At 42.2% G+C, this 24,163-nt stretch overlaps 2 protein-coding genes across 4 annotated transcripts; both read left to right on the top strand.

The window, feature by feature from the left end:
- The first annotated feature begins 1,500 nt into the window (after window positions 1–1,500).
- LOC118392171 (H/ACA ribonucleoprotein complex subunit 3) lies at window positions 1,501–4,515 on the top strand. The gene is made up of 2 exons (XM_035783872.2): window positions 1,501–1,708; window positions 3,856–4,515. Exons 1-2 carry the CDS (start codon window positions 1,655–1,657, stop codon window positions 3,994–3,996), a joined length of 195 nt encoding a protein of 64 aa, XP_035639765.1. The 5' UTR covers window positions 1,501–1,654; the 3' UTR covers window positions 3,997–4,515.
- A 2,023-nt stretch (window positions 4,516–6,538) lies between these two features.
- Window positions 6,539–24,083, top strand: LOC118392170 (TOX high mobility group box family member 4-B-like). 3 transcript variants are annotated; one of them, XM_035783870.2, is made up of 10 exons: window positions 6,539–6,829; window positions 7,547–8,242; window positions 13,064–13,132; window positions 13,431–13,727; window positions 16,225–16,485; window positions 16,663–16,986; window positions 17,110–17,190; window positions 17,355–17,999; window positions 18,178–18,332; window positions 18,924–24,083. In XM_035783870.2, exons 2-10 carry the CDS (start codon window positions 8,144–8,146, stop codon window positions 18,976–18,978), a joined length of 1,986 nt encoding a protein of 661 aa, XP_035639763.1. In that variant the 5' UTR covers window positions 6,539–6,829; window positions 7,547–8,143; the 3' UTR covers window positions 18,979–24,083. The 3 variants fall into 3 exon arrangements, with proteins under 3 accessions (XP_035639763.1, XP_035639762.1, XP_035639764.1); XM_035783869.2 differs by having other exon boundaries at window positions 6,539–8,242; XM_035783871.2 differs by lacking the exon at window positions 7,547–8,242 and having other exon boundaries at window positions 6,540–6,829.
- Window positions 24,084–24,163: the final 80 nt, after the last annotated feature.

Below are 24,163 nucleotides of genomic sequence, written 5' to 3'. Positions count from 1 at the left end.
GCATCTGAAGTAAATCCTTTGTGTCTGACTCGTTAAAGAAAAAAATTTCTTCCATTATGGGGTGAGTAATCGGTGTCTTGATATCTAGAAGCTATTTTCGGTCATATGAGACAGTGGCAGAAACATTATGTACAAAATCAGTTACAAATAACACGAAAAAACAGACACAATAACACAATTGGTTATGAGACCGTAAACGGCAGCCGTCTCCTCAGGCGCCATTAATTTAGAGGTGTGGTGTAGTTCTTGGAGCCCGGGGCTTGTACAGAGGGTCAGGATCAAGATGAGTCTGTGACAGTAGGAGTGAAGTTTTGGAAAAAGTGGACCCTTGCTTTTCTGCTGATCCATTTGTGGTTTCAGGGTGGGTGACAACAGAGTTGGGTGCTGTGGAATCGGTGAGGGTAACCAGAAGTGGTCTTGTGATAATTGTTTGTTTCTGCTGGGTAGAGGGAGCAGGTGCTCTGTGTTAAATGAATGTGGGCAAGAAATGTGAATTGTTTTGCTCTCAAGAAAAGGGTGGCATTGAAAGGAATGATTACTGGGGAAGCGGTAAATATGAAAGCTGACTAACTGAACGGGAAGATTCCCGGTGTTTGTGATGCTCGTTGTTTGTTGTGACGCAGACAGGGTGGCGTGAGTGGAAAAACAGGAGTCATTGTCATTGTCTGTTCTTTTGAGTTTTGATGATGAGTCTTTGCCCGACAAAGTGATGTTAGGATATATATCCTATCCTGTAGCTTTTGTGCCAAATACATTACGTTGTTTCAGGTCTCAAACTTAAGGGCATGTGGCAGCAGTGTGTCGGAGGGAGGTTCCTAGGTGTGAGAAGTGTGCAGAAGGGCATGAAACAAAGTAGTGGTATGTGTTAATTGTAGGGGTGCCCATGGGGCTGGGGATCAGAACTGTCCTGTGCGAGAGAGGCACGCTGAGGTTTCCCGGGTTAGAGTAGTGCAGAAGTCATATGTTGAGGCAGTGAAGAAAATAGAGTAAGATGGGTCAAGGTGGAGGGATCCTGAGAGGAGTGGTGTGAGTAGGGATAAACCAACAAGTGATATGTTTCAGTAAGATTGGATTTTTGGCATTTATGGCAATGGTTATCAACTGTACTGCAAGGATCACAGAAAATAGAGGTTGTGGTGGTAGCTGCAGAGAGGTATTTGGGTGTCTCGAGACTTGACATCAGATGAGTTACATTATTATTTTTTTTTTTTACCTATATTTTTTTACTTGACACCTATTTTCCTTAAAATTGTGTTGTTGGTTAAGGGCTTGTAATAAAGTAAGCATTTCACTGTTGTATTCGGCGCATGTGACAAAGTATGGTATTGTTTGTATTATTATAAATAAAGTGGTGTTAGATTGTAGGGTATTTGTTGTATTTATTTTTTCAAGCAAAGGAGTTATACTCCAGTCTAGTAGGTGGCGGTAATGCAACATTTATTGGATGCCACCTCAACGAATAAGAAAAAAAAAAAGATCGATTAGGTTTGTGCAATAGGCACTTTTTGCCCTCACGTATATCCGCTTTCAACACTCCGAGGGGGAAAAAAGCACGTGGAGCGCTGAACGCAACAAATACAGGCACATTTTCTGTCAAATAAAAGCTAACAAGTCCACTTGTTTATAACTTACAAAGCACAAGTTATTCGTCACGATGTTTCTGCAGTTCTACTTGAACGAGAATGGGGAGAGAGTTTACACTCTGAAGGTAGGTTTCGCTAGCTAACAACTAATTAACTAGCATGCAAACCCGTTGGCAATATTCAATGATGTGGTACAGAATCGTGTCCACTCTGTGCACATAAATATTATGTCTGTCTTCTGCATTGTAAGAAAAGTTTAGCGGAGTGCGTTCATTGTTTTTTTAGGGAGGTAGGCTAGCTGTGCATCAAAATAACGCTACCGCATATCTTAGGGCTTCACCCTAAGAAAAAACGTTCCAGTTAACAACGCCATGTATTTACTATATAGAAACTCTACTTAACATATGTGAAATGTGTCCCTCGCTATCAAATAAACGTCTGAATCCAACTTTAGTCCGAAAAGCACCATATTCATGTCATGTTAAACAGCCGGCCGCCATTAGACCACGCAGTTCACGTGAGAATTCCTACCATGAAAGTCTACCACGGTCTACTCAACACAGCAGGAATATGGTGCGGTTCGGACAGAAGTTGAATTCAGATGTTTATTTGATAGCGAAGCACACATTTCACTGTGCGTCTGGTAGAGTTGCTAGAGATTATATATATATGCCCTTTTTGGACTGGAAACTTTTTGGGGGTGAAGCTGGCTATATTGTGGTATGGATTATTCTCAGAGGGAGTCCAACCAATACAAAGACTCCCGATGTTGTGTCCCAAAGCTAAGCGGTAGGCAGTCAAGTAGGGCGACAGGTGAATCACTATCTGGGTTAGAGACCTAACGTTTAGATTTAATCTCCTATTCACCAGCTCTGCAAGCATTGTCAAAATACGTTCGTTGATCATATGGAGTTTGCTGAGAAACTATGCTCATTTACTCATGTTAAGGCCAATATGTACTGCCCAAAACACACACAACATATACAAGCAGCCCAAAAAAATGCCAAAGTCGAAAACAGCTCTGGTACATACTGGCCGTACAGGAGTAAATTTAAGCTCGTATTTGGTGACAAGCAAACATATTTTGAAATTAAGGTTATAACGCTTTGCAGAGCTGGTGAATGGAAGTTTCAATCAGAGTTTAGAGGTCTCTAATACACCGATAGCCTAGCGGTAAGACCATTGGGCCCATAGAAATATAATTAATTATATTTATCTGGTTGGGACAGTAACTAAAAGGTCGTTAGTTTGAAGCTAGTTCGAATCCCAGAGGCGTCAAGGTGAAAAATCTGTTCCTGTGCCCTTGAGCTTAACCCCTAAATGCTCCAGGGTCGCCATTGATAATGTCAGACTCTGGCTGTGAACTGAACCAGTACCTGGGCTTGAGACTGACACCCAGTATCCTTAAATTCAAAGTCCCATTAACTAGCTCTGCAAATGTTTTAATGTCCACATAGGTTTGGGCTTTAACCAAAATATGCAGAGCCGCTATCGTCATTACTGTGGTTACGCAGGGTATGTACTTCCAAAACATGTCTAAATAAAATCAATGATACTTTCGGGATACAGTACTGTAGCTGGATCAGCTGACTTGTGCTTGGCAGTAATGAGTGATTTTTTTTTTTATTGCCAGTGCCGAAGTTAGATAATGTGCATGCGCACTTGGTCAAAAACGATACATTTTTATTTAGACCATTTTTGGAAGCACATACCATGCGTAACTGCAGTAATGACGATAGTTGCTGTGCGAACGCTCCATATTTTGGCGTTATATGTTTACGGAGTTGGTTAATGGGACTTTGAATTGAAGAATCCTGGGCATCAGAGGAGATCTCATCTCCTGGAGCACAGGTACTGGTTCAGCTGTGACCCCACTCTCCGAAGGTCTCTCCGAGTTGAGATATGCAAAAAACACATGCTTATACGTGAATACAAACTTGTACATGTGTGAAATAGGACAAATATAATCACCCACCTAATTATTACTTGTATATGGTGTTATTCTTATTGTAGCTAGTTTCTGATTGTAACTGTTCTTAGGTCCTGCTTAGATGGCATCTCTAAACATCAACTACTGATGCAATTCATAACCTTCTCAGAGGTGGTCCACGTATCCAAACTTTACATCAAATTTTTTTCTGACCCTACGGCTTCTGTAGAAAATGGGCCTGTCCAACCCTGTAACGTTGTGACAAGCTATACTCAGCTACTTGTTCATGCTATCTCTTTCCTTGTCATACCCCTCTCCTCTCTTCACCCTGTGACCAAACAGAAGGTGGATCTATTGGGCCAGCCCACCAGCTCTGCCCATCCCGCCCGCTTCTCGCCTGACGACAAGTTCTCCCGGCACCGGGTAACCCTGAAGAAACGCTTCGGCCTCCTCCTCACCCAGCAGCCCAGACCAGTTCTGTGATTGAAGCATGAATGACAACTATTGTGCCTGATTCTCCCTCCAGGCCCGACCCGAACCGTAGACCTACTGTGTTGGCTTGGATATTTTCTTTGTACGTTGTCCTTTCTAGCACGGTTACAGCTAAACCAGTACAGCTCAGCATGGCCCTAAAGTGTGAATCAGGCTTTGATTTATCATCAATTGATTTAAAAGACTCGCTCCACAATTGTTTGGGCCCAGAGGATGTATGTCTTGGGGCTAGCCTGAGAAATCTGTTTGTGAAAATCTCAAGCCTGCTCCTATATAGGCTATTTGCCCTGAAGAATGTAATTTTTAAATTGAGTTTTTATTTCTGTGTGTGTACAGAATATCATTCTGGACATGAAGTCCATACAGAGTGCTGTATGTGATTTTCCTAATCCTTATGAATGTGGTTTCAGAGCTGTCAATATCAACTGTTCAATTAACATGTACTAGTGTCAATATTTTTTCTAAAGATATTTGTTTTGGAGATGGAGAATAAATTAAACGTGAAAACGACTCTTGTATGTGTACTGAAATGTAGTTTGATAAATGTATAGGACAGAGGTGCCATGGGGCTGTGAGGTTGCTTAGGCAGAGAGCTTTGTAGATATTGATTATATTTTTCAACAACTTTTTGTTAGCTAATTATGTTTTGATTGTGTATATATTATAATCTCCAGCAGATCCATTTTCTTACAGGGTTTCTGTGTAGATTAAGACCCCTTAGAACTGGTGCCAGATTCAGAATTGTACCTCAATCCTAGGGTGAGAAATGTATTGTACTCCTAATTGTTCCATCATCCCAACTGTTACACAGAGAAGATTGAACTACCGCTATTAATTAAACTAGCAGTTGTTCAATCTTGTTGTAAAATTTGGGATAATGGGATTACAATGCATTTATCAGCCCTGGATTGAGGCATGTTTTCCCGAGACAAATCTCACGCCGGCTCCATGGTGTCTTAAAGGCGCTGCACGGTCAATCCGACCGTGAGCATTTGCCGTGCAGCATTTCCATTCTTGCGCTTTGGAGAGCTGTTGTAAAATAAGTGAGTTTATTTATATACAGGACCTCCTGTAGCCAACCAATCATGTTAATGTGGAGCTCTAGAGACCTCCACATTGTTACCAAATTTGGGATTAGAACCTTCATACGGACCACATTTTCGGATCAAGCATGAATTGGCTTTTAATCTACACACCTAACTGAGCCTAGTGCAACTAAACAAGCAGGTCAGATCGGCTAGCTAGTATATACAGTGCATTCAGAAAGTATCAGACCCCTTGACTTTTTCCACATTTTGTTACATGTCCTTATTCTAAAATTGATTAAATTGTCCCCCCCCTATTTACACACAATACTGATGACAAAGCAAAAGGTTTTATAGAAATGCATTAAAAATAAAAAACAGACATACCTTATTACATAAGTACTCAAGACCCTTTGCTATGAGGCTCAAAATTGAGCTCAGGTGCATCCTGTTTCCATTGATCATCCTTGCTGTTTCTACAACTTGATTGGAGTCCACCTGTGATAAATTCAATTGATTTGGATGTGCAAGGCACACATCTGTCTATATAAGGTCCCACAGTTGACAGTGCACGTCAGAGCAAAAACCAAGCCACGAGGTCAAAAGAATTGTCCAAGAACACAGTCGTCATTCTTAATTGGATGAAGTTGGGAACCACCAAGACTCTTCCTAGAACTGGCCAAACTAAGTAATCGGGGGAGAAGGGCCTTGGTCAGGGAGGAGACCGAGAACCCAATGGTCACTGACCAAATTCCTCTGTGGAGATGGGAGAACCTTCCAGTAGGACAACCATCTCTGCAGCATTCTACCAATCAGGCCTTTAGGTTAGAGTGGTCAGACCGAAGCCTTTCCTCAGTAAAGGGCAGTTTGCCAAAAGGCACCTAAGGACACTACGTCGTGAGAAACAAGACTGAACTCTGGCATGAATGCCAAGTGTCACATCTGGAAGAAACATGACACCGTCACTATGGTGAGGCATGGTGGTGCAGCATCATGCCGTGGGGATGTTTTTCAGCGGCAGGGACTGGAAGCCTAGTCGGGATCGAGGGAAAGATGACCGGCCAAGTACAGAGATCATTGATGATAACCTGCTTCAGAGCACTCCGGACCTCAAACTGGGGTGATGGTTCACCTTCCAACAGGACAACAACCATAAGCACACAGCCAAGACAATGCAGGAGTGACTTTGGGACAAGTTTCTGAGTGGCCCAGCCCAATCAAACATATCTGGAGAGACCTGAAAATAGCTGTGCAGTGACACTCCCCATCCAACCTGCCAGAGTTTGAGAGGATTTGCAGAGAAGACTGGGAGAAACTCCCCAAATACAGGTAGTTAAACTTGTAGCGTCATACCCAAGAACACTTGAGGCTGTAATCGCTGCCAAAGGTACCTCAACAAAGTACTGCTTAGTCTGAATAATTATGTAAATGTTATATTTGACTTTTTGTTTATGTACAAGCAACAAAGACGTAAAGTTGTATCTTTTTATTGCATTAATATGAAAATGTGAGTAAAACACGTTTTAAGTTGTGATGACTTATCGTTTTCTGTGTATTCTGACATGTTATAGGACAGGATACAGTAGAAATTGAGTTATTTATTAAAGAACATTCAAATGATTGTTAAGCTATAGTTCACAAAAAAATAGCTTTTCCACTTTGTCGCTCTGTGGAAATGATGTCACTTCCACTTCTCGAGACGATCACGGAAGCTGGTGCAATGTCATTTTTTTAGGATAAATTATCACGGGCGAAATTCAGAAAAGTGGGACAGAGCAGATTTCGGGGTAATAATGGAGGTAAGATGCGTATAAAGTTTCGCAGTGGGGAATCACGCGTGGTCGGCATATTCACTACGTGTACAGATTGGATCGCACAAGTGTCCACAATCTTTGGTTTTCCAACACACAATGAACACTCACGCTCAGCCCGACATCAATTCCGATATAACGTTCGCTTACAGTTTCCTAGTTTGTCACGAGAGCTGCAGTTCGCTTCTGATTCTTTAAAAGTCATTGAAGCCTTAGACGAACTTGTTAGTGAGTTTCACGTGGCCTTGTTTCAAAGGCTGAGAACGCTTGCTAGTAAAACCAAGAGCTCAACACAGGAAAAGTGCAGTCATGATCCCTTTCTTACCATATTCCGACTGTTCTTGGTAAATGGCTATTTACCAAAATTAATGTTGACGATTGGCTTTACCAAATATTTGAAATTGGGTTACTAGTGGTCTGGGATATTCTGCCTCCAGAGAATAAATTGTTAAAATGATTTCATTTGGTGTACTAGGCCATTGGGATGAACCATTTGAGAAAAATTGGGTCCTGGGGGGGAGAGAAGTCTGCGATTTGTTTACTTATTTCAATTAGAGAGTGGTTGTATACAGACTTGAGTCAGCCATGAATATCTACACAAGAACGTTGATTGTTACATGATGACAAATCTTTGAACTAAAACAACTGTGAATGCAAAAGTCCGAAATCCCAGACACCCTCTATTCCCAACCATTCCCCACACAGGAACCCGACCCACGGTGATTGATTCCAATCCAAATCCACAGTTCGGGATCCATTGAGCAGCCTTGTTCGAGCGCAGAGCAGCTGTGAAAGAGAACCAGACGAGCTCAATTCTGAAATGCCTCAAGACACATCAAAATACGGTTATTTGCGGGACTCCATATAACTTGTAATATTACCCATCTGTTAACATGAGTTTCTGTTTTTGTCGGGTGTAGTAGCTGTATAATTTTAACCAGACATACCACTAGCACATGATTCCGTACCACACAGCCTTGCGTCAGCTAGGATAGCCACGCGAATTAGTCAAGAGACAGGTTATTTTTGGTGTGAGAGCGCTGGGGTGCATTATAATAAATATTTGGCCATATGAGCATAGCTAACAACTGCTTCGTTTCATATGAAGTCGCTAAATCCTGCATATTTCATGACAGAAATCTGAATTCATTGTGTGTAGCCTCGAGTTGTATTTTTTTTTTTTTGGTTATACATTTTGTGGTACTGAAACAAAGACAGTGGTACAGACGTTTTAGATTATAGATTTATTCCGCATATCAACCAATTGCATTGAATTAATGTCATACGAGGCGCCATTAGATAATGGACCTGAATTTTTATTCCAATCTAACGGATGGGACTGGGCCACACGGAGATCCAGAATTCCTGGACCCTGGGTCTTTCAATGGATATGACAATAAGGTGACTGACAGCGAGATTGATTTGACAAGCGACCTGTGTGTCTGTCTGTGTGTTGTGCTCTATGGAAAACTCACGGACTCTCACATGCACTCAATCCTGTACAATAACTATTTTACAACAGCATTTAAGGGCTTGGTTGAATATGTAGTATATACAGTACATGTGTGTGGGGAAGTGATGTGAGCTCAGCTGTTATTGGGATTTTCAATGTTTTGATTAATGGTAAAGTTTGTGTGAACATTATATATTTTTAATTTAAACTTTATTTAACTAGGCAAGTCAATATTTGAATTTATTATAGATCCCCTGGCAGCAGCTACTCTTCCTGGGGTCCAGCAAAATTTAAGGCAGTTTATACAATTTAAAAAACATTACAATACATTCAGACTGTGTGCTCCAACTCTACCACTACCACATATACAGTGGGGCAAAAAAAGTATTTAGTCAGCCACCAATTGTGCAAGTTCTCCCACTTAAGAAGATGAGAGGCCTGTAATTTATCGTAGGTACACTTCAACTATGACAGACAAAATGAGGGAAAAAAATCCAGAAAATCACATTGTATGATTTTTAATGAATGTATTTGCAAATTATGGTGGAAAATAAGTATTTGGTCAATAAACTTTTGTTATCTCAATACTTTGTTATATACCCTTTGTTGGCAATGACAGAGGTCAAACGTTTTCTGTAAGTCTTCACAAGGTTTTCACACACTGTTGCTGGTATTTTGGCCCATTCCTCCATGCAGATCTCCTCTAGAGCAGTGACGTTTTGGGGCTGTTGCTGGGCAACATGGACTTTCAACTCCCTCCATAGATTTTCTATGGGGTTGAGATCTGGAGACTGGCTAGGCCACTCCAGGACCTTGAAATGCTTCTTACGAAGCCACTCCTTCATTGCCCGGGCGGTGTGTTTGGGATCATTTTCATGCTTAAAGAACCAGCCACATTTCATCTTCAATGCCCTTGCAGATGGTAGGCTTTGTTACTTTGGTCCCAGCTCTCTGCAGGTCATTCACTAGGTCCCCCCGTGTGGTTCTGGGATTTTTGCTCACCGTTCTTGTGATCATTTTGACCCCACGGGGTGAGATCTTGCGTGGAGCCCCAGATCGAGGGAGATTACCAGTGGTCTTGTATGTCTTCCATTTCCTAATAATTGCTCCCACAGTTGATTTCTTCAAACCAAGCTGCTTACCTATTGCAGATTCAGTCTTCCCAGTCTGGTGCACATCTACAATTTTGTTTCTGGTGTCCTTTGATAGCTCTTTGGTCTTGGCCATAGTGGAGTTTGGAGTGTGACTGTTTGAGGTTGTGGACAGGTATCTTTTATACTGATAACAAGTTCAAACAGGTGCCATTAATATACAGGTAACGAGTGGAGGACAGAGGAGCCTCTTAAAGAAGTTGTTACAGGTCTGTGAGAGCCAGAAATCTTGCTTGTTTGTAGGTGACCAAATACTTATTTTCCACCATAATTTGCAAATACATTCATTAAAAATCCTACAATGTGATTTTCTGGATTTTTCCCCCTCATTTTGTCTGTCATAGTTGAAGTGTACCTATGATGAAAATTACAGGCCTCTCTCATCTTTAAGTGGGAGAACTTGCACAATTAGTGGCTGATTAAATACTTTTTTGCCCCACTGTATACAGTACAAAATCCATGCGTACGTGTGTGTGTGTATAGTGTGTATGCTATTGTGTGTGTATATGCACCTATGTTTGTGTTGCTTCACAGTCCCTGCTGTTCAATAAGGTGTTTTTTTAATCTGTTTATTAAATCAAAATGTTCTGCTTGCATGAGTTACTTGATGTGGAATAGAGTTCCATGTAGTCATGGCTCTATTTAGTACTGTGCGCCTTCCGTAGTCTGTTCTGGACTTGGGGACTGTGAAGAAACCTCTTGTGGGGTATACATGGGTGTCCGAGCTGTGCGCCAGTAATTCAAACAGACAGCTCGGTGCATTTGACATGTCAATACATCTCATAAATACAAGCAGTGAGGAAGTAAATTTCTCCTCCACTTTGAGCCAGGAGAGATTGACATGCATATTATTAATATTATCCCTCTGTGTACATCCAATGGCCAGCCGTGCTGCCCAGTTCTGAAGCAATTGCAATTTTCCTAAGTCCTTTTTTTGTGGCACCTGACCCCACGACCGAACAGTAGTCCAGGTGCGACAAAACTAGGGCCTGTAGGACCTGCCTTGTTGACAGTGCTGTCAAGAAGGTAGAGCAGTGCCTTATCATAGACATACTTCTCCCCATCTTAGCTACTGTATCAATATGTTTTGACCATGACAGTTTACATTCCAGGGTAACTCCAAGCAGTTTAGTCACCTCAACTTGCTCAATATCCACATTATTTATTACCATATTTAGTTCAGGTTTAGGGTTTTGTGAATGATTTGTCCCAAATACAATTCTTTTAGTTTTATAAATATTTAGGACTAACTTATTCCTTGCCACCCACTCTGAAACTAACTGCAACTCTTTGTTTAGCGTTGTGGTCATTTCAGTCGCTGTAGTAGCTGACATGTATATTGTTGAGTCATCCGCATACATAGACACTCTGGCTTTCCTCAAGGCCAGTGGCAATTCATTAGTAAAGAATGAAAAAAGTAATGGGCCAAGACAGCTACCTTGGGGAATTTCTGATTATACCTGGATTATGTTGGAGAGGCTTCCATTAAAGAACACCCTCTGTGTTCTGCTAAACAGGTAACTCTTTATCCACAATATAGCAGGGGGTGTAAAGTCATAACACATAAGTTTTGCCAGCAGCAGACTGATCGATTAATGTCAAAGGGCCGCACTGAAGTCTAACCATCTTTTTATCATCAATTTCTCTCAGCCAATCATCAGTAATTTGTGTAAGTGCTGTGCTTGTTGAATGTCCTTCTCTATAAGCATGCTGAAAGTCTGTTGTCAATTTGTTTACTGTAAAATATCATTTTATCTGGTCAAACACAATTTTTTCCAAAAGATTAACTAAGGGTTGGTAACAGGCTGATTGGTCGGCTATTTGAGCCAGTAAAGGGGGCTTTACTATTCTTAGGTAGCGGAATGACTTTTGCTTCACTCCAAGCCTGAGGGCACACACTTGCTAGTAGGCTTAAATTGAAGATGTGGCAAATAGGAACGGCAATATCATCCGCTATTATCCTGTCATTTTCCATCCAAGTTGTCAGACCCCGGTGGCTTGTCATTGTTGATAAACAATAATTTGTTCACCTCTTCCTCACTAACTTTAAGGAATTTAAAATTACAATGCTTGTTCTGTCATAATTCGGGCATTTTTCCTTCGATGTGTACTATCAGCATTTGTTGCTGGCATGTTATGCCTAAATATGCTAATCTTGCCAATGAAAAAATCATTAAAGTAGTTGGCAATATCAGTTGATTTTGTGATGAATGAGCCATCTGATTCAATGAATGATGGAGCTGAGTTTGCCTTTTTCCCCAGAATTTCATTTAAGGCACTCCAAAGCTTTTTACTATCAATCCTTATTTCATTTATCTTGGTTTCATAGTGTAGTTTCTTCTTCTTTTTATTCAGTTTAGTCACATGATTTCTCAATTTGCAATACGTTTTCCAATTGGTTGTGCAGCCAGACTTATTTGCCATTCCTTTTGCCATTCCTTTTGCCTCATCCCTCTCAACCATACAATTTTTCAATTCCTCATCATGGGGATTTAGCCATTTTCTTAATGGTGCATACTTATTAGCAACTGGAGTAAGCAATTTCATAAATGTTTCAAGTGCAGTGTCTGTTTGCTCCTCATTACACACCACGGACCAACAAATATTCTTTACATCAATAACATAGGAATCACTACAAAACTTCTTGTATGACCTCTTATGTTAGGCCCAGCCGTTGGAACTTTGGTTTTCCTAGATATGGCTACTATGTTGTGATCACTACATCTGATGGATCTGGATACTGCTTTCAAGCTAATTTCTGCAGCATTCGTAAAGATGTGATCAATACATGTTGATGATTTCATTCCTGTGTCGTTTATAACTACCCTGGTAGGTTGACTGATAACCTGAACCAGGTTGCAGGCACTGGTTACAGTTTGTAGCTTTTTCTTGAGTGGGCAGCTTGATGAAAGCCAGTCAATATTTAAATCAACCAGAAATTATACCTCTCTGTTGATATCGCATACATTATCAAGCATTTCACACACATTATCCAGATACTGACTTAGCACTTGGTGGTCTATAGCAGCTTCCCACCAGAATGGGCTTTAGGTGAGGCAGATGAACCTGTATCCATATTATTTCAATAGTATTTGACATGAGATCTTCTCTAATCTTTACAGGAATGTGGTTCTGAATATAAACGGCACCTTCACCATTGGCATTTCTATATTTTCTATAAATGTTATAACCTTGTATTGCTACCACTGTATCAAAGGTATTATCTAAGTGAGTTTCAGAATATGAATGTCATCTGTTACTAGTAAATTATTGATTTCATGAACCTTGTTTCTTAAGCTGCATATATTAACAAGGGCTATTTTGAGCACTTTTCTTCTGGAATGCTTAATTGCTTTCGTTGCTTTACTGGGAAGCTTAGCAGCAGTAGATGTGCTCAGTTAAGAACAAATTCTTATTGACAATGACGGCATACCTCGGCCAGACCCGGACGACACCGGGCCAATTGTGCGCCGCCCTATGGGACTCCCAATCACGGCCGGATGGGAAACAGCAGCCTTGTATGATGCCACTGATGTTTTAAAGGGATGCTGACTGTTAGGATGATGATGAGACTTATTCTCCTATGTGATGATGATTTGACCCGTGTGTGTGTTTCAGTTCCCTGAAGGCAGTAATAACTACCTGACCATCAGCGGGGCGGGCCATCCATTCCTCTCATCTTCTGAGGTAGCTACTCATTCCTTCCTTCAACTTCTCTCGCTTCTAAACTCTCATTCGCTCTCTTTTTCTCTCGACTATCCTGTCTCTCTCTCTCTCTCTCTTTACAACACACACAATCTGCAGTTACTCACACAACACTCACACCCAATATAGCAGGGGAGGATGTCTCAATCTATAATAATAATAACCTTTGCTCTTCCCACCCTCTTCTCTCTTCCTCTTTTCTCCATACCCCCTTTCCTTCTTACCATCTCCGCTCCCCCATCCCCCACCGTCTCTTCTCTCTCTCGCTTTTCCCCAATAGACGTTCCACACCCCCAGTCTGGGAGATGAGGAGTTCGAGATCCCCCCCATCTCCCTGGATCCAGACCAGGCGCTCATCGCGTCCGATGTGGTGGCCCATTTCGGAGAGCTATCGGATAGAGAGCGCAGTGGCTTGTCCACCCCCGGGAACGTTGTGGTCGGGGGAGACGATCCGTCCTTCGCCTCCACCTTTGTGAATCCCCACCCGGGGTCTCAGGGACTGGACCACCACCTGAGTCTGGGGGTCATCAGTCAGCCAGGTGGAGGAGGAGCTATTCTGGGGTCTGCTCTGGGCATGGTGAGGACTGCAAGGGTTGAGAATGCTTTTGAAATGGCACCCTATTCTCTATGTAGTGCACTGCTTTTGAAAAGGGCCTGCATATGAATCTGGTCAAATGTAATACACTATATACAGTACCAGTCAAAAGTTTGGACACACCTACTCATTCCAAGGTTTTAAATTTTTTTTACTATTTTCTACATTGTAGAATAATAGTGAAGACATCTTCACCTGGAATGCTTTTCCAACAGTCTTGAACGAGTTCCCACATATGCAAAGCACTTGGCTGCTTTTCCTTCACTCAATTGGGTTGAGGTCAAGGTGATATTAGAGGCCAGGTCATCTGATGCAGCCCTCCATCACTCCTTCTTGATCAAATAGCCCGTAGTAAACTCTAATGAACTTATCCTCTGCAGCAGAGGTAACTCCTTTCCTGTGGCGGTCCTCATGAGAGTCAGTTTCATCATAGCGCTTGAAGGTTTTTACGACTGCGCTTAAAGAAACTTTCACAGCTCTTGAAATGTTCTGTATTGACTGACCATGTCTTCAAGTAATGGACTGTCACTTCTCTTTGCTTATTATAGCTGTTCTTGTCATAATATGGACTCTGTCTTTTACCAAATAGGGCTATCTTCTGTATACCACCCCTACCATATCACAACACAGCTGATTGGCTCAAAGGAAAGAAATTCCACAAATATTTAACAAGGCACACCTGTTAATTGAAATGCATTCCAGGTGACTACCTCATGAAGTTGGTCGAGAAAATGCCAAAAGTGTTACGAAGCTGTCATCAAGGCAAAGGGAGGCTACTTTGAAGAATATAAAATATATTTTGATTTGTTTAAAACTTTTTTGGTTTACTACATGATTCCATATGTGTTATTTCATAGTTTTGATTTCTTCACTATTATTCTACAATGTAGAAAATAGTAAAAATAAAGAAAAACCCTGGAATGAGTAGGTGTGTCCAAACATTTGACTGGTACTGTAGGTAATAGCCTATTAGGGTGCCATTTCCGACACAATTAGTTCTTGCCAGAAATGTGAAATTATATGAATTGGGCCCTTTTCACACCACAGTCCATTCTTTGATAACAAGATGGCTGCTGCCTGTAATCAGGCCTGGTCCTGGCCCTTCTGCCAACCTAGGCGAGACAATTTTATTGGGTTCATTTTCGGTTCTGAATGAAAGTTGCACATATGTCTTGAGTAGGACTGGACCGGACCAAACCTGAACCAAACATAGACATCTATGGTTGGGCCAAATCAAGGCCGGTCCAGACCAGACCAAATCTCAATTTAACATAGACATACGTCTATGATTGGTCCAGATTAGATCCGGTCCATGGATGTTGAAATCAAGTCCGGACGACACCAAATCAATACACAAAAAAGACGTCCTGACAGGACCAAAAGAAATACGTCCAAAAGACGTCCTCGTTGGTCCGTGCTTACTGGGGTGCAGTGGAGGCTGGTGGGACGAGCTATAGGAGGACGGGCTCATTGTAATGGCTGGACTGGAATAAATGGGACGGTATCAATGACCACAATGACATTTTATGAATGCTCATCCATGTGATAGACCTACCATTTGTAAAAAAAAATATAAAAAAAATAGGCAGTTGCATTGGCTTTAATAGTCCTGATTCCTGTTAATAATCATTTTGGCTGTTTTAAGCTCTGAATATCAGCTCCCCAACTTTATCAGGAGTTATCCTGAGCCTATTTGCAATGAGAATCAATGTGTTTACATAGCGGTAAATGCTGAAACATGGTATTTTTCACTATGATCATCTTGTAAAAACAATTATGGATACAAACTTGAAACCAGTGATTATCATGACAATTTAGCCCACGGTGTGACACTCCTGGACAGCAGTTGTGAGTAGCCTGATTTTTTCCATTCCATATTATCCATTTTATTTTGAGCTGTCCTGTTTTAAGGATATGATGTTTGTTAACATGCCATATTCGCATCGAAGCACATTTTTTATTTGATTGGGTGCCATTTAGGTTAGGCTATTTGATCGGCGAAGCGTGCATGATGTTAAAAGTGTCTCATGACATTGACATACATTTTACCTGTAGGCTACAGCAAAGGCCATATACTCTTTCTACCATAGGCTAAATTATTTATGTTAGATGATTTTTTTGAAGCAATGTTGGTGGAGTGCCGCAGCGGTGTGTCTCGCCAACAGCACACTGGAGAGGCGCATTCGGCATGGACGAGCAAAATATTTTGCGCCCCTGCTGTTGACAAAGTGGCCTCTGCTTATCACAGGAGGGGATCAGCGCTCACCTAAATAATCCATATGCCACTAGGTGAGAGGAATTGTAGTTATTTTTGGGCAAAATTATGTGAGGTTTTATGTGTTGTTGACAGTGTGTCGCCCTCGTCAATCTGCTGCTGTCGACGGCCGCCTAATCCTGCCTAATGGGCGGGCCAGTCCTGCCTGCCTGTAAAACATTGTCTTTGGCTTTTTCTGAGTATGAACCCTGCCTCATTTTCCAGGATCTGGGCCATCCTGTTGGCTCCCAGTTCAGCAGCTCCTCCCCCATGACCATAGACGTCCCGCTGAGTGACATGGACCACAGCCTGTTGGGCCACAACCAGCTGATCACCATCGACCAATCGGAGCTCAGCGCCCAGCTGGGGCTCAGCCTAGGGGGCGGGGCCAACCTGGCGAGGTCGCAGTCACCTGACCAACCACTGTCGGCCGCTGCTTCGCCGGCCGGCTCGCTACAGGACGACGACATGGACGACTTCAGACAGGTCAGTCCTATTGGTCGGTCTGTCTACTAGTCAGTCTGTCTGTTTATTGGTTCGTCTGTCTGCCTCAGTCTCTTCATTGATTACAGTCACACACTTTATATGAAACTGATGTCCTTGTTTTTGCTATTCCTCCCTTTCTCCCATCCCACCCCTCCTTCTTCCATTCTAACTCAGCAGAGTGTGCTGGTGGAGTCCCCTATCTCTCTCGGTGTCATCTCCCTCGAGCCCCCTCTCTCCGACTCCCCCATTCCTTCCTTTGCTCCGTCCTCCAGCACCCCTCCTACCCTCGTCCGGAGAGGGGCAGTGGCCGGAGGGGGAGGAGGGAAGAAAGGGAAGAAAAAGAAAGACCCTAACGAGCCCCAGAAGCCTGTGTCGGCCTACGCTCTGTTCTTCAGGGACACGCAGGCAGCCATTAAGGGCCAGAACCCCAGCGCCACCTTCGGAGAGGTGTCCAAGATAGTGGCCTCCATGTGGGATAGCCTGGGGGAGGAGCAGAAGCAGGTACACACATTCACATGTGCAAACACGCATGTTCACAATCACATTCACTACACAAGCACACGCAGATATGAATAATGTAATGGTATCGGGTTCATGATATCCCTGTATGTGTATTCCTCTCAGGTGTACAAGAGGAAGACAGAAGCAGCTAAGAAGGATTATCTCGAGGCTCTGGAAGCCTACAGAGATCATCAGCTTTCTCAGGTGAGGCAAGACGAGTGTTCCTAGAGAGCACTTCAGTTATTTGTGTGAGTAAGTTTATTATGATGGCCACCCTTTGTCAGTGTGTAAACTACATCTCCTCTTTTCCCTCTCAACTCCTCTCTCTTGCAACCCCTCTACCTTTCTCCTCCTCTTCTCTCTCCCAGCCGACCATTGAGGTTCTGGACAGTTCCCCGTCGCCTCCCTCTCCTCCTCCCGTTGCCCCACTCCCCGCCCCTGCTCCCCGTTCCACCCGTTCCTCCGTCCCCCACCTCGCCCCTGAAGAGAACACCATCACCAACATCTGCACCTCCAACATCATCCTAGCAGGTGGAGACCTCCCTCAGGTCACCACCCGCTCCCGTACAGGGGCGCAAAAAAACCCAACTCATACGCCCGCCCTGGCCCTAAACCCCCCCACCGTTACGAAAATCATCATCAAGCAACAGACGTCGCCATCAGGGGTAATGGTGGTGTCAAGTAGTACGGTATTGTCTACTCGGCAGCCGCCACCACTCCAACAGATGCAGAACACCCCTCCTCCGCCTCGTCTCCAGCAGATGGTACATGCCCAGGCCCCACCGCCACTGCAGGCCAAACCAAGAGGCGGGGGTGCCATGGCACCACCCCCTCTGCAGATCAAGATCGTCCCTCCCGCCTCAGATTTGGACTCTCCCGTTATCGACACGGCGGCAGGGGGGTTAGCCGCGTTGGGGGGGGCCACTCCGACCTCGGGGGAGGTGGTACAGTCCGCTTCCTTAGTAACGGCCTGTTCGACGGAAGCCGAGGACGGGGCTGAAGGAGAGGATGGGGTAAGAGAAGTATAGAATAGAAAAACTTTTGCATATATTTTCATAATTTTCTCTGAAAACTCAGGGCCCTGGTCATCTAATGATTGGTATCCTTCACACTACTGTATATCAACCACTGTTTTTCTCTCTCCTCTACCTCTCTCTCCCTCCGGTCTTTCACCTCTCCCTCCCTTCCCAGATGCAGGTGGAGTTGAATGTGTCTCCAGGGCCAGATGTGACCCAGACCTGCAGCCCTAACCTGTGTGTCCGAGCCGGCTGCACCAACCCAGCTGTAGAGAACAAGGACTGGGACAGGGAATACTGCAGCAACAAGTGTGTCGCCACACACTGCAGGTACAGACAGATAGATGGACATAGGCTGCGTTTAGACAGGCAGCCCAATTCTGCGCTTTTTAAACTTTTTTTCACTTTTGATCAATCAGATAAGTGCGAAAAAATAATCTGATGTGAAAAGATCTGATGATTGGTCAAAATACCAATTTGTGGAAAAAATATTGTCTAAATACAGCCATACAGACACATATACAGAACACACTGACATTACCACCTGAAACACTTAGGAGTCAAGGTAGATCATGTTCTTCCCAAAGAATGGTCTCGAGGCGAGAGAACCGCACACCTGTTTAGGCGAGGTGCTGGCTAGCGGAGTAGAACACTTGGAAAAGAAAAGGAGAGCCGCACACTCTAGGAGCTCCGATGCAATAATGTTATAACCTAATAACCAACATTTCGACAGCTCAGATCCAGACTCATTGTGGAGAAGAAACTAATGTCCGTGGGCGTGGCGTAGCATTTGGCGGCAGCCAGGAAAGGAAAATGTCGATAAAGCAACATTTCTGCTCTAATTATGATTTAATTGATTTATTATTGATTAGTTGATCTATTTTTTTTTTTGTTTTCTTCTCCAATTTATTGTCTTCAAAGGGATGTGTTCATGGCCTGGTGTGCGATCCGAGGGCAGGTCTCCACTGTCACGTAAGGAATGGACAGAAGAGAGGAGTGATAGATGGACAAAGACTTCAAAGAGGAGTGAGAGGAGAGAAGAGTGACATATGGACATGATAGGGATTAGCCAGGACTAAAGAGAAAGGAGAGTGAAGAATGGAGAAGAGAAGAGAGGGACTTGGCTTTTTTCCACAACCAGACTTTGTCCTCATAGAATAATCAAGCAGAAGACCAATACTCCTGTGCTGATACATTATGAAGTTTAAATAATACGATCATTTTATATGAAATGTTTTTAAGGTAATATCTAATATAACACTACAGGCACCACTGGTATGTCTCTTGCATTTCATAGCTAGTGCCATAGAGTTGGACAAAGGGCACATTTCTGCAAATGGTGCTGTACATGCAAAAATAGACTGTGTTAATCTATCTAACTCTACAGCTAATTATGTTTTTTCTCCTGACCGTGTTATCAGTGTTGTCGTTACAAGTGATTTCAAGGTATGTACAGTGCATTCGGAAAGTATTTAGACCCCTTGACTTTTTCCTCATTTTGCTACGTTACAGCCTTATTCTAAAATTGATTAAATGAAAAAAAATCTTCATCAATTTACACACCCCATAATGACAAAGCAAAAACAGTTTTTTCAAAACATTTTTGCAAATGAAAAAAAAAATAAACAACAGAAATACCTTATTTACATAAGTATTCAGACCCTTTTCTATGAGACTCGAAATTGTTTCCACTGATCATCCTTAAGATCTTTCTACTGATTAGACATGATTTGAAAAGGCACACACCTCTCTATATAAGGTCCCACAGTTGACAGTGCATGTCAGAGCAAAAACCAAGCCATGAGTAGGGCTGTTGTGGTGACCATATTACTGCCACACCGGCAGTCACGAGTCATGAAGGCAGTCAAATTCCACATGACTGTTTAGTCACGGTAATTAGGCTTCTCTAAGCTCTGATGCTGCTGCTGGTCATTGGTAGCCTACCAAACTTGCTAACTGCCTGTTACTCAGCAATCTATTGTCCCTCTAATCACTCTGACATCAATGTAAATGTATTCTAAAATCGAATCAAACACTTCATGAGAGCCCATCAGCTCATGTTGCGCAACATTTCTATAGGCTATTCAATTGTGGGAGAAAACCGAGTGATGGTCACTTACAAAAAGAGGAGGATCCCATTAGCTTTCTAAAGGCTAGGCCTACTATATTTATTAATTTCTCAAATTTCCTCATGTTAAGAACATTACTTATATTTACAACAGGAGTATAGCCTACCTGGCTGGCATGAAAATAAACCACTGGGAAAAGCATCCTCCATTCGCTGTTTAAGTGCATAGATTACTTATTTTTCCCCCCTGCCCTGTTTCGATACAGGTGCATGATAATGGTCCATTCTAAATCAAAACAAATGTCATACATATATGATTTAGTATATGTAAAGACAAAATTAAATCAAGAATAGTCTGATGGGTGACAATATTAGCCTGTCACTTGTGAATTATATGTTATCACTTGTGAATGATGCCCAGCATAAGAAACAATGACATTTTTTGCGACTTGTTTGCAGCGCCTGAGTTTCAAGTTTGGGGAAGATAATTTTCACCATAAAAATGCACCTTTATAATAAAAGCATTACATGCATAATTGCATTTGCGGTCACTTTTGATACTGGTGTTTTCCTCTAATTGAACATTCGCGCTTACAGCCTACTACTATGTCCACATTGCTGCGCTTATAATGTGAAGAAATAGCCTAATAGTTTATCAACATTTTAAGCTAAACGTTCTGATCTGTTGTGTCAGTCATTTATGCTAGTGGCTGTATTAATTTGGGACCTATAGCATCCCACAACTGTCCCAGACTGTTTGGAATATTTATTTATCGCACAGGATAGAATAGGTCGACCTTTGTACTACGGGGGATAGTAGCTTGATATAGACTAGTGCTTTTGCTGGCCTACTCATCTTGTTGGCTGACAAAAAGTAAATGTGGACAGTTCATCCAATATCTTCAATATGTACCTCGGAATTGGATAAGGACTCACGCAGCTGCGTCCCCGGATATGTCTGTCTTCACTTGTAGCCTGTGAGAAAGACCTGGTCACGTGACAGATTGCGCAGCACACTCTTTGAGAAGGGCACAACGCAGCACTCCGGGCCGCAAAAGGCATGGATTTTTTTAGGGTGCATTACGGCCACAAAGGGGATGCCACCATGAATTCGAGGCATTGTCAAGTTCTTGTTAAATTGTGAATGAGACTATTGGAGTGTGTACAGCCTGCGCAAAAAAATAAATAAAACAGAGCTCATTGCCATTCAAGCAACTTTTTTCAAATCATCATTAGTCTCATCATGCAGCCTTACAATGTTTATAGAACAACTAAAGTTACATTGATACCTCTAAATTAAGCATATAGGAGTACCTATTTCTTTGTTAACCGCTCAACATAGAATAGCCACATGTGCTCACTCCCTCAAATCGAGAGAATATTTATATTTTATTCTGCTTTGTTCAATACTATAAAATAATGCCATGGAATTATAAGCAAATCTTGTCTGCTAAATGAACTAGCGTAGCCCACAGTCATGTGACATAGCCACATCAGGACCTAACACAAGAACAACTCAGAGTATGCTATTATTTTCTTCTGAAATAGACTACATTTTCTTCTTATCATGCTGCTTTAGACCTGTCTAAAATAAATAATGGATTTATAGTATGTATGCTATATTACATGGATTTTTCAAAATGGCTTGTGGGCCGTGTGTGGAAACCAGGAGATGCTAAATGTGCTTATGTTAATTAACGGTCAATTACCGTGAGACTGACAGTTATTTGCTTGACAATCACTGGCTGACAAAATGTCATGACCACCACAGCCCTAGCCATGAGGTTGAAGGAATTATTCCTAAAGCTCTGAGATAGGATTGTGTTGAGGTACAGATCTGGGGAATGGTACCAAAAACTGTCTGCAGCAATGAAGGTCCCCAAGAACACAGTGACCTCCATCATTCTTAAATGGAAGAAGTTTGGAAGCACTAAGACATTTCCTAGAGCTGGCCGCCCGGCCATACTGAGTAATCGGGGGAGAAAGGCCGTGGTCAGTGAGGTGACCTAGAACCGATGGTTAGTGACAGAGATCCAGAATTCCTCTGTGGAGATGGGAGAACCTTCCAGAAGGACAACCATCTCTGCAGCACTCCATCAATCAGGCCTTTATGGTAGAGTGGCCAGACAGAAGCCACTCCTCAGTAAAAGGCACATGACAGCCTGCTTGGAGTTTGCCAAAAGGCACCTAAGGACTTTCAGACCATGATAAACAAGATTCTTTGGTCTGATGAAACCAAGATTGAACTCTTTGGCCTGAATGCCAAGCATCGCGTCTGGAGGAAACCTGGCACCATCCCTACGTTGAAGCATGGTGGTGGCAGCATCATACTGTGGGGATGTTCTTCAGCGGCAGGGACTGGGAGACTAGTCAGGATCGAGGGAAAGATGAACGGAGCAAAGTACAGAGAGATCGGCAATAAAACTTGCTCGCTCAGGGCCTCAGACTGGGGGGGGCAGCGGCGAAGGTGTTGAACAGGACAACGACCCTAAGCACACAGCCAAGACAACACAGGAGTGGCTTCAGGACAAGTCTCTGAATGTCCTTGAGTGGCCCAGCCAGAGACCGGACTTGAACCAGATCTCTGGACAGACCTGAAATTAGCTGTGCAGCAACGCTCCCCATCCAACCTAACAGAGCTTGAGAGGCTCTGCAGAGAAGAATGTGAGAAACTTCCCAAAGGTGTGCCAAGCTTGTAGCATCATACCCAAGAATAATCCAGGCTGTAATCGCTGACAAAGGTGCTTCAACAAAGTACTGAGTAAAGGGTCTGAATACTTATGCAAATTTGATATTTATTTTTTATTTGTAATAAATGTGATGGACACACACACACACACACACACACAATTGAATACATTTTAGAAGAAGGCGATAACGTAACAAAATTTGGAAAAAGTCAATACTGAATACTTTTCTAATGCACTGTAAATCATGCATTGTGATTTGGTAGCTCTGCCTGCAACTTAAAATCAGTGTCACCCTCAGCCCTAGTGGGAATTTCCTCTCGGTGGTTAATGGTTAAGACAGTTGGTTTCCGGAGCAGGGGACCGGGTTTGACATAAAATAAACTTCTGGGCTGTGTTCAGGAGTGTGCAACATTCTGAAGGTTGCAGATAGAAATGCTATGTATAGAACGGACATGATTCCTTTCTCTAGTACCTGACAAAAGTATGTCTGTACTACATGCATTTCATATAATATATTTCTATCTGTACGGTTGTTCTTTACTGAAAATGATTCCCGTTGAATGGGAAGGCTTCTCTCCTTTAAAGTATGATATTTGGAACATTCAGGTTTACAGTTTGTTTTTGAAAAACAATTATGTGGTGAAATAAGATTTGGGAAAATGTATTTGAAAGAAAATACATAAAATAATTTAAACAATGCACACAATAACACTTAACCAGTTTGTACTTTTATTTCAGTAGGGGAAAGGAAAAATGATTTTGATTTTGTAACCTAATTATTTTTTCCCTGTTTAATCTCAATCTGGGCCCATATTCATAAAGCTCTCTAAATAGGGGTGCTGATCTAGGATCATGTCCCCTGCTGCCATATGTAATCTTATTAATTTTGATTGAAAAGACAACTGTTCCTAGATCAGCACTTCTACTCTGAGATGCTTTATGAAAACGGCAGTGACGTGTAACTAAGCAATGTCAGTGTTTTACCCATAAAGATAATTATTTAATTAAATCTTAATTCTGTACAATAGTAATTATTTTTCATATGGTTTCACCACGTGCATCAATATATTTGCTTGGCATTGGATTAGTGAAAGAGAAATGATGGGTTCTGATTTCTAATCACTTACCAGTTGTCATCGTCAGTATATTATGGGTGCAGAACAAAAATCACACAAACATGTATAATAATAAAAAAAAGCAAAAACAAATGAATGAATGAATGGTGATGGAAATGTTTTATGGAAATGTTTAATATTTTATGTATCATAACGTAATATTTTTGGTTTGACTTTTGGTTTATATCCCTAAAAGGTATTTTTGTTTTGTTTTTTTAAATCAAAAAAATCAAATTAACTAATCTATTAAAGATTATGATTTTATCACCATGATAAACTATTTGCAAG

The sequence above is a fragment of the Oncorhynchus keta genome, chromosome 13, assembly GCF_023373465.1.
Source record: "Oncorhynchus keta strain PuntledgeMale-10-30-2019 chromosome 13, Oket_V2, whole genome shotgun sequence".
Classification (NCBI taxonomy): Eukaryota; Metazoa; Chordata; class Actinopteri; order Salmoniformes; family Salmonidae; genus Oncorhynchus; species Oncorhynchus keta.
This window is presented reverse-complemented; position numbering and strand designations above follow the sequence as displayed.

Excerpts from the sequence above, each read along its gene's own strand:
- LOC118392171 (XM_035783872.2), top strand. The coding sequence starts at position 1,655 with ATGTTTCTGCAGTTCTACTTGAACGAGAATGGGGAGAGAGTTTACACT. Across the intron at positions 1,709-3,855 it reads AGAGAGTTTACACTCTGAAG|AAGGTGGATCTATTGGGCCA; the intron begins GTAGGTTTCGCT and ends GTGACCAAACAG.
- LOC118392170 (XM_035783870.2), top strand. The coding sequence starts at position 8,144 with ATGGACCTGAATTTTTATTCCAATCTAACGGATGGGACTGGGCCACAC. Across the intron at positions 18,000-18,177 it reads GGGCTGAAGGAGAGGATGGG|ATGCAGGTGGAGTTGAATGT; the intron begins GTAAGAGAAGTA and ends CTCCCTTCCCAG. Across the intron at positions 18,333-18,923 it reads TGTGTCGCCACACACTGCAG|GGATGTGTTCATGGCCTGGT; the intron begins GTACAGACAGAT and ends TTGTCTTCAAAG.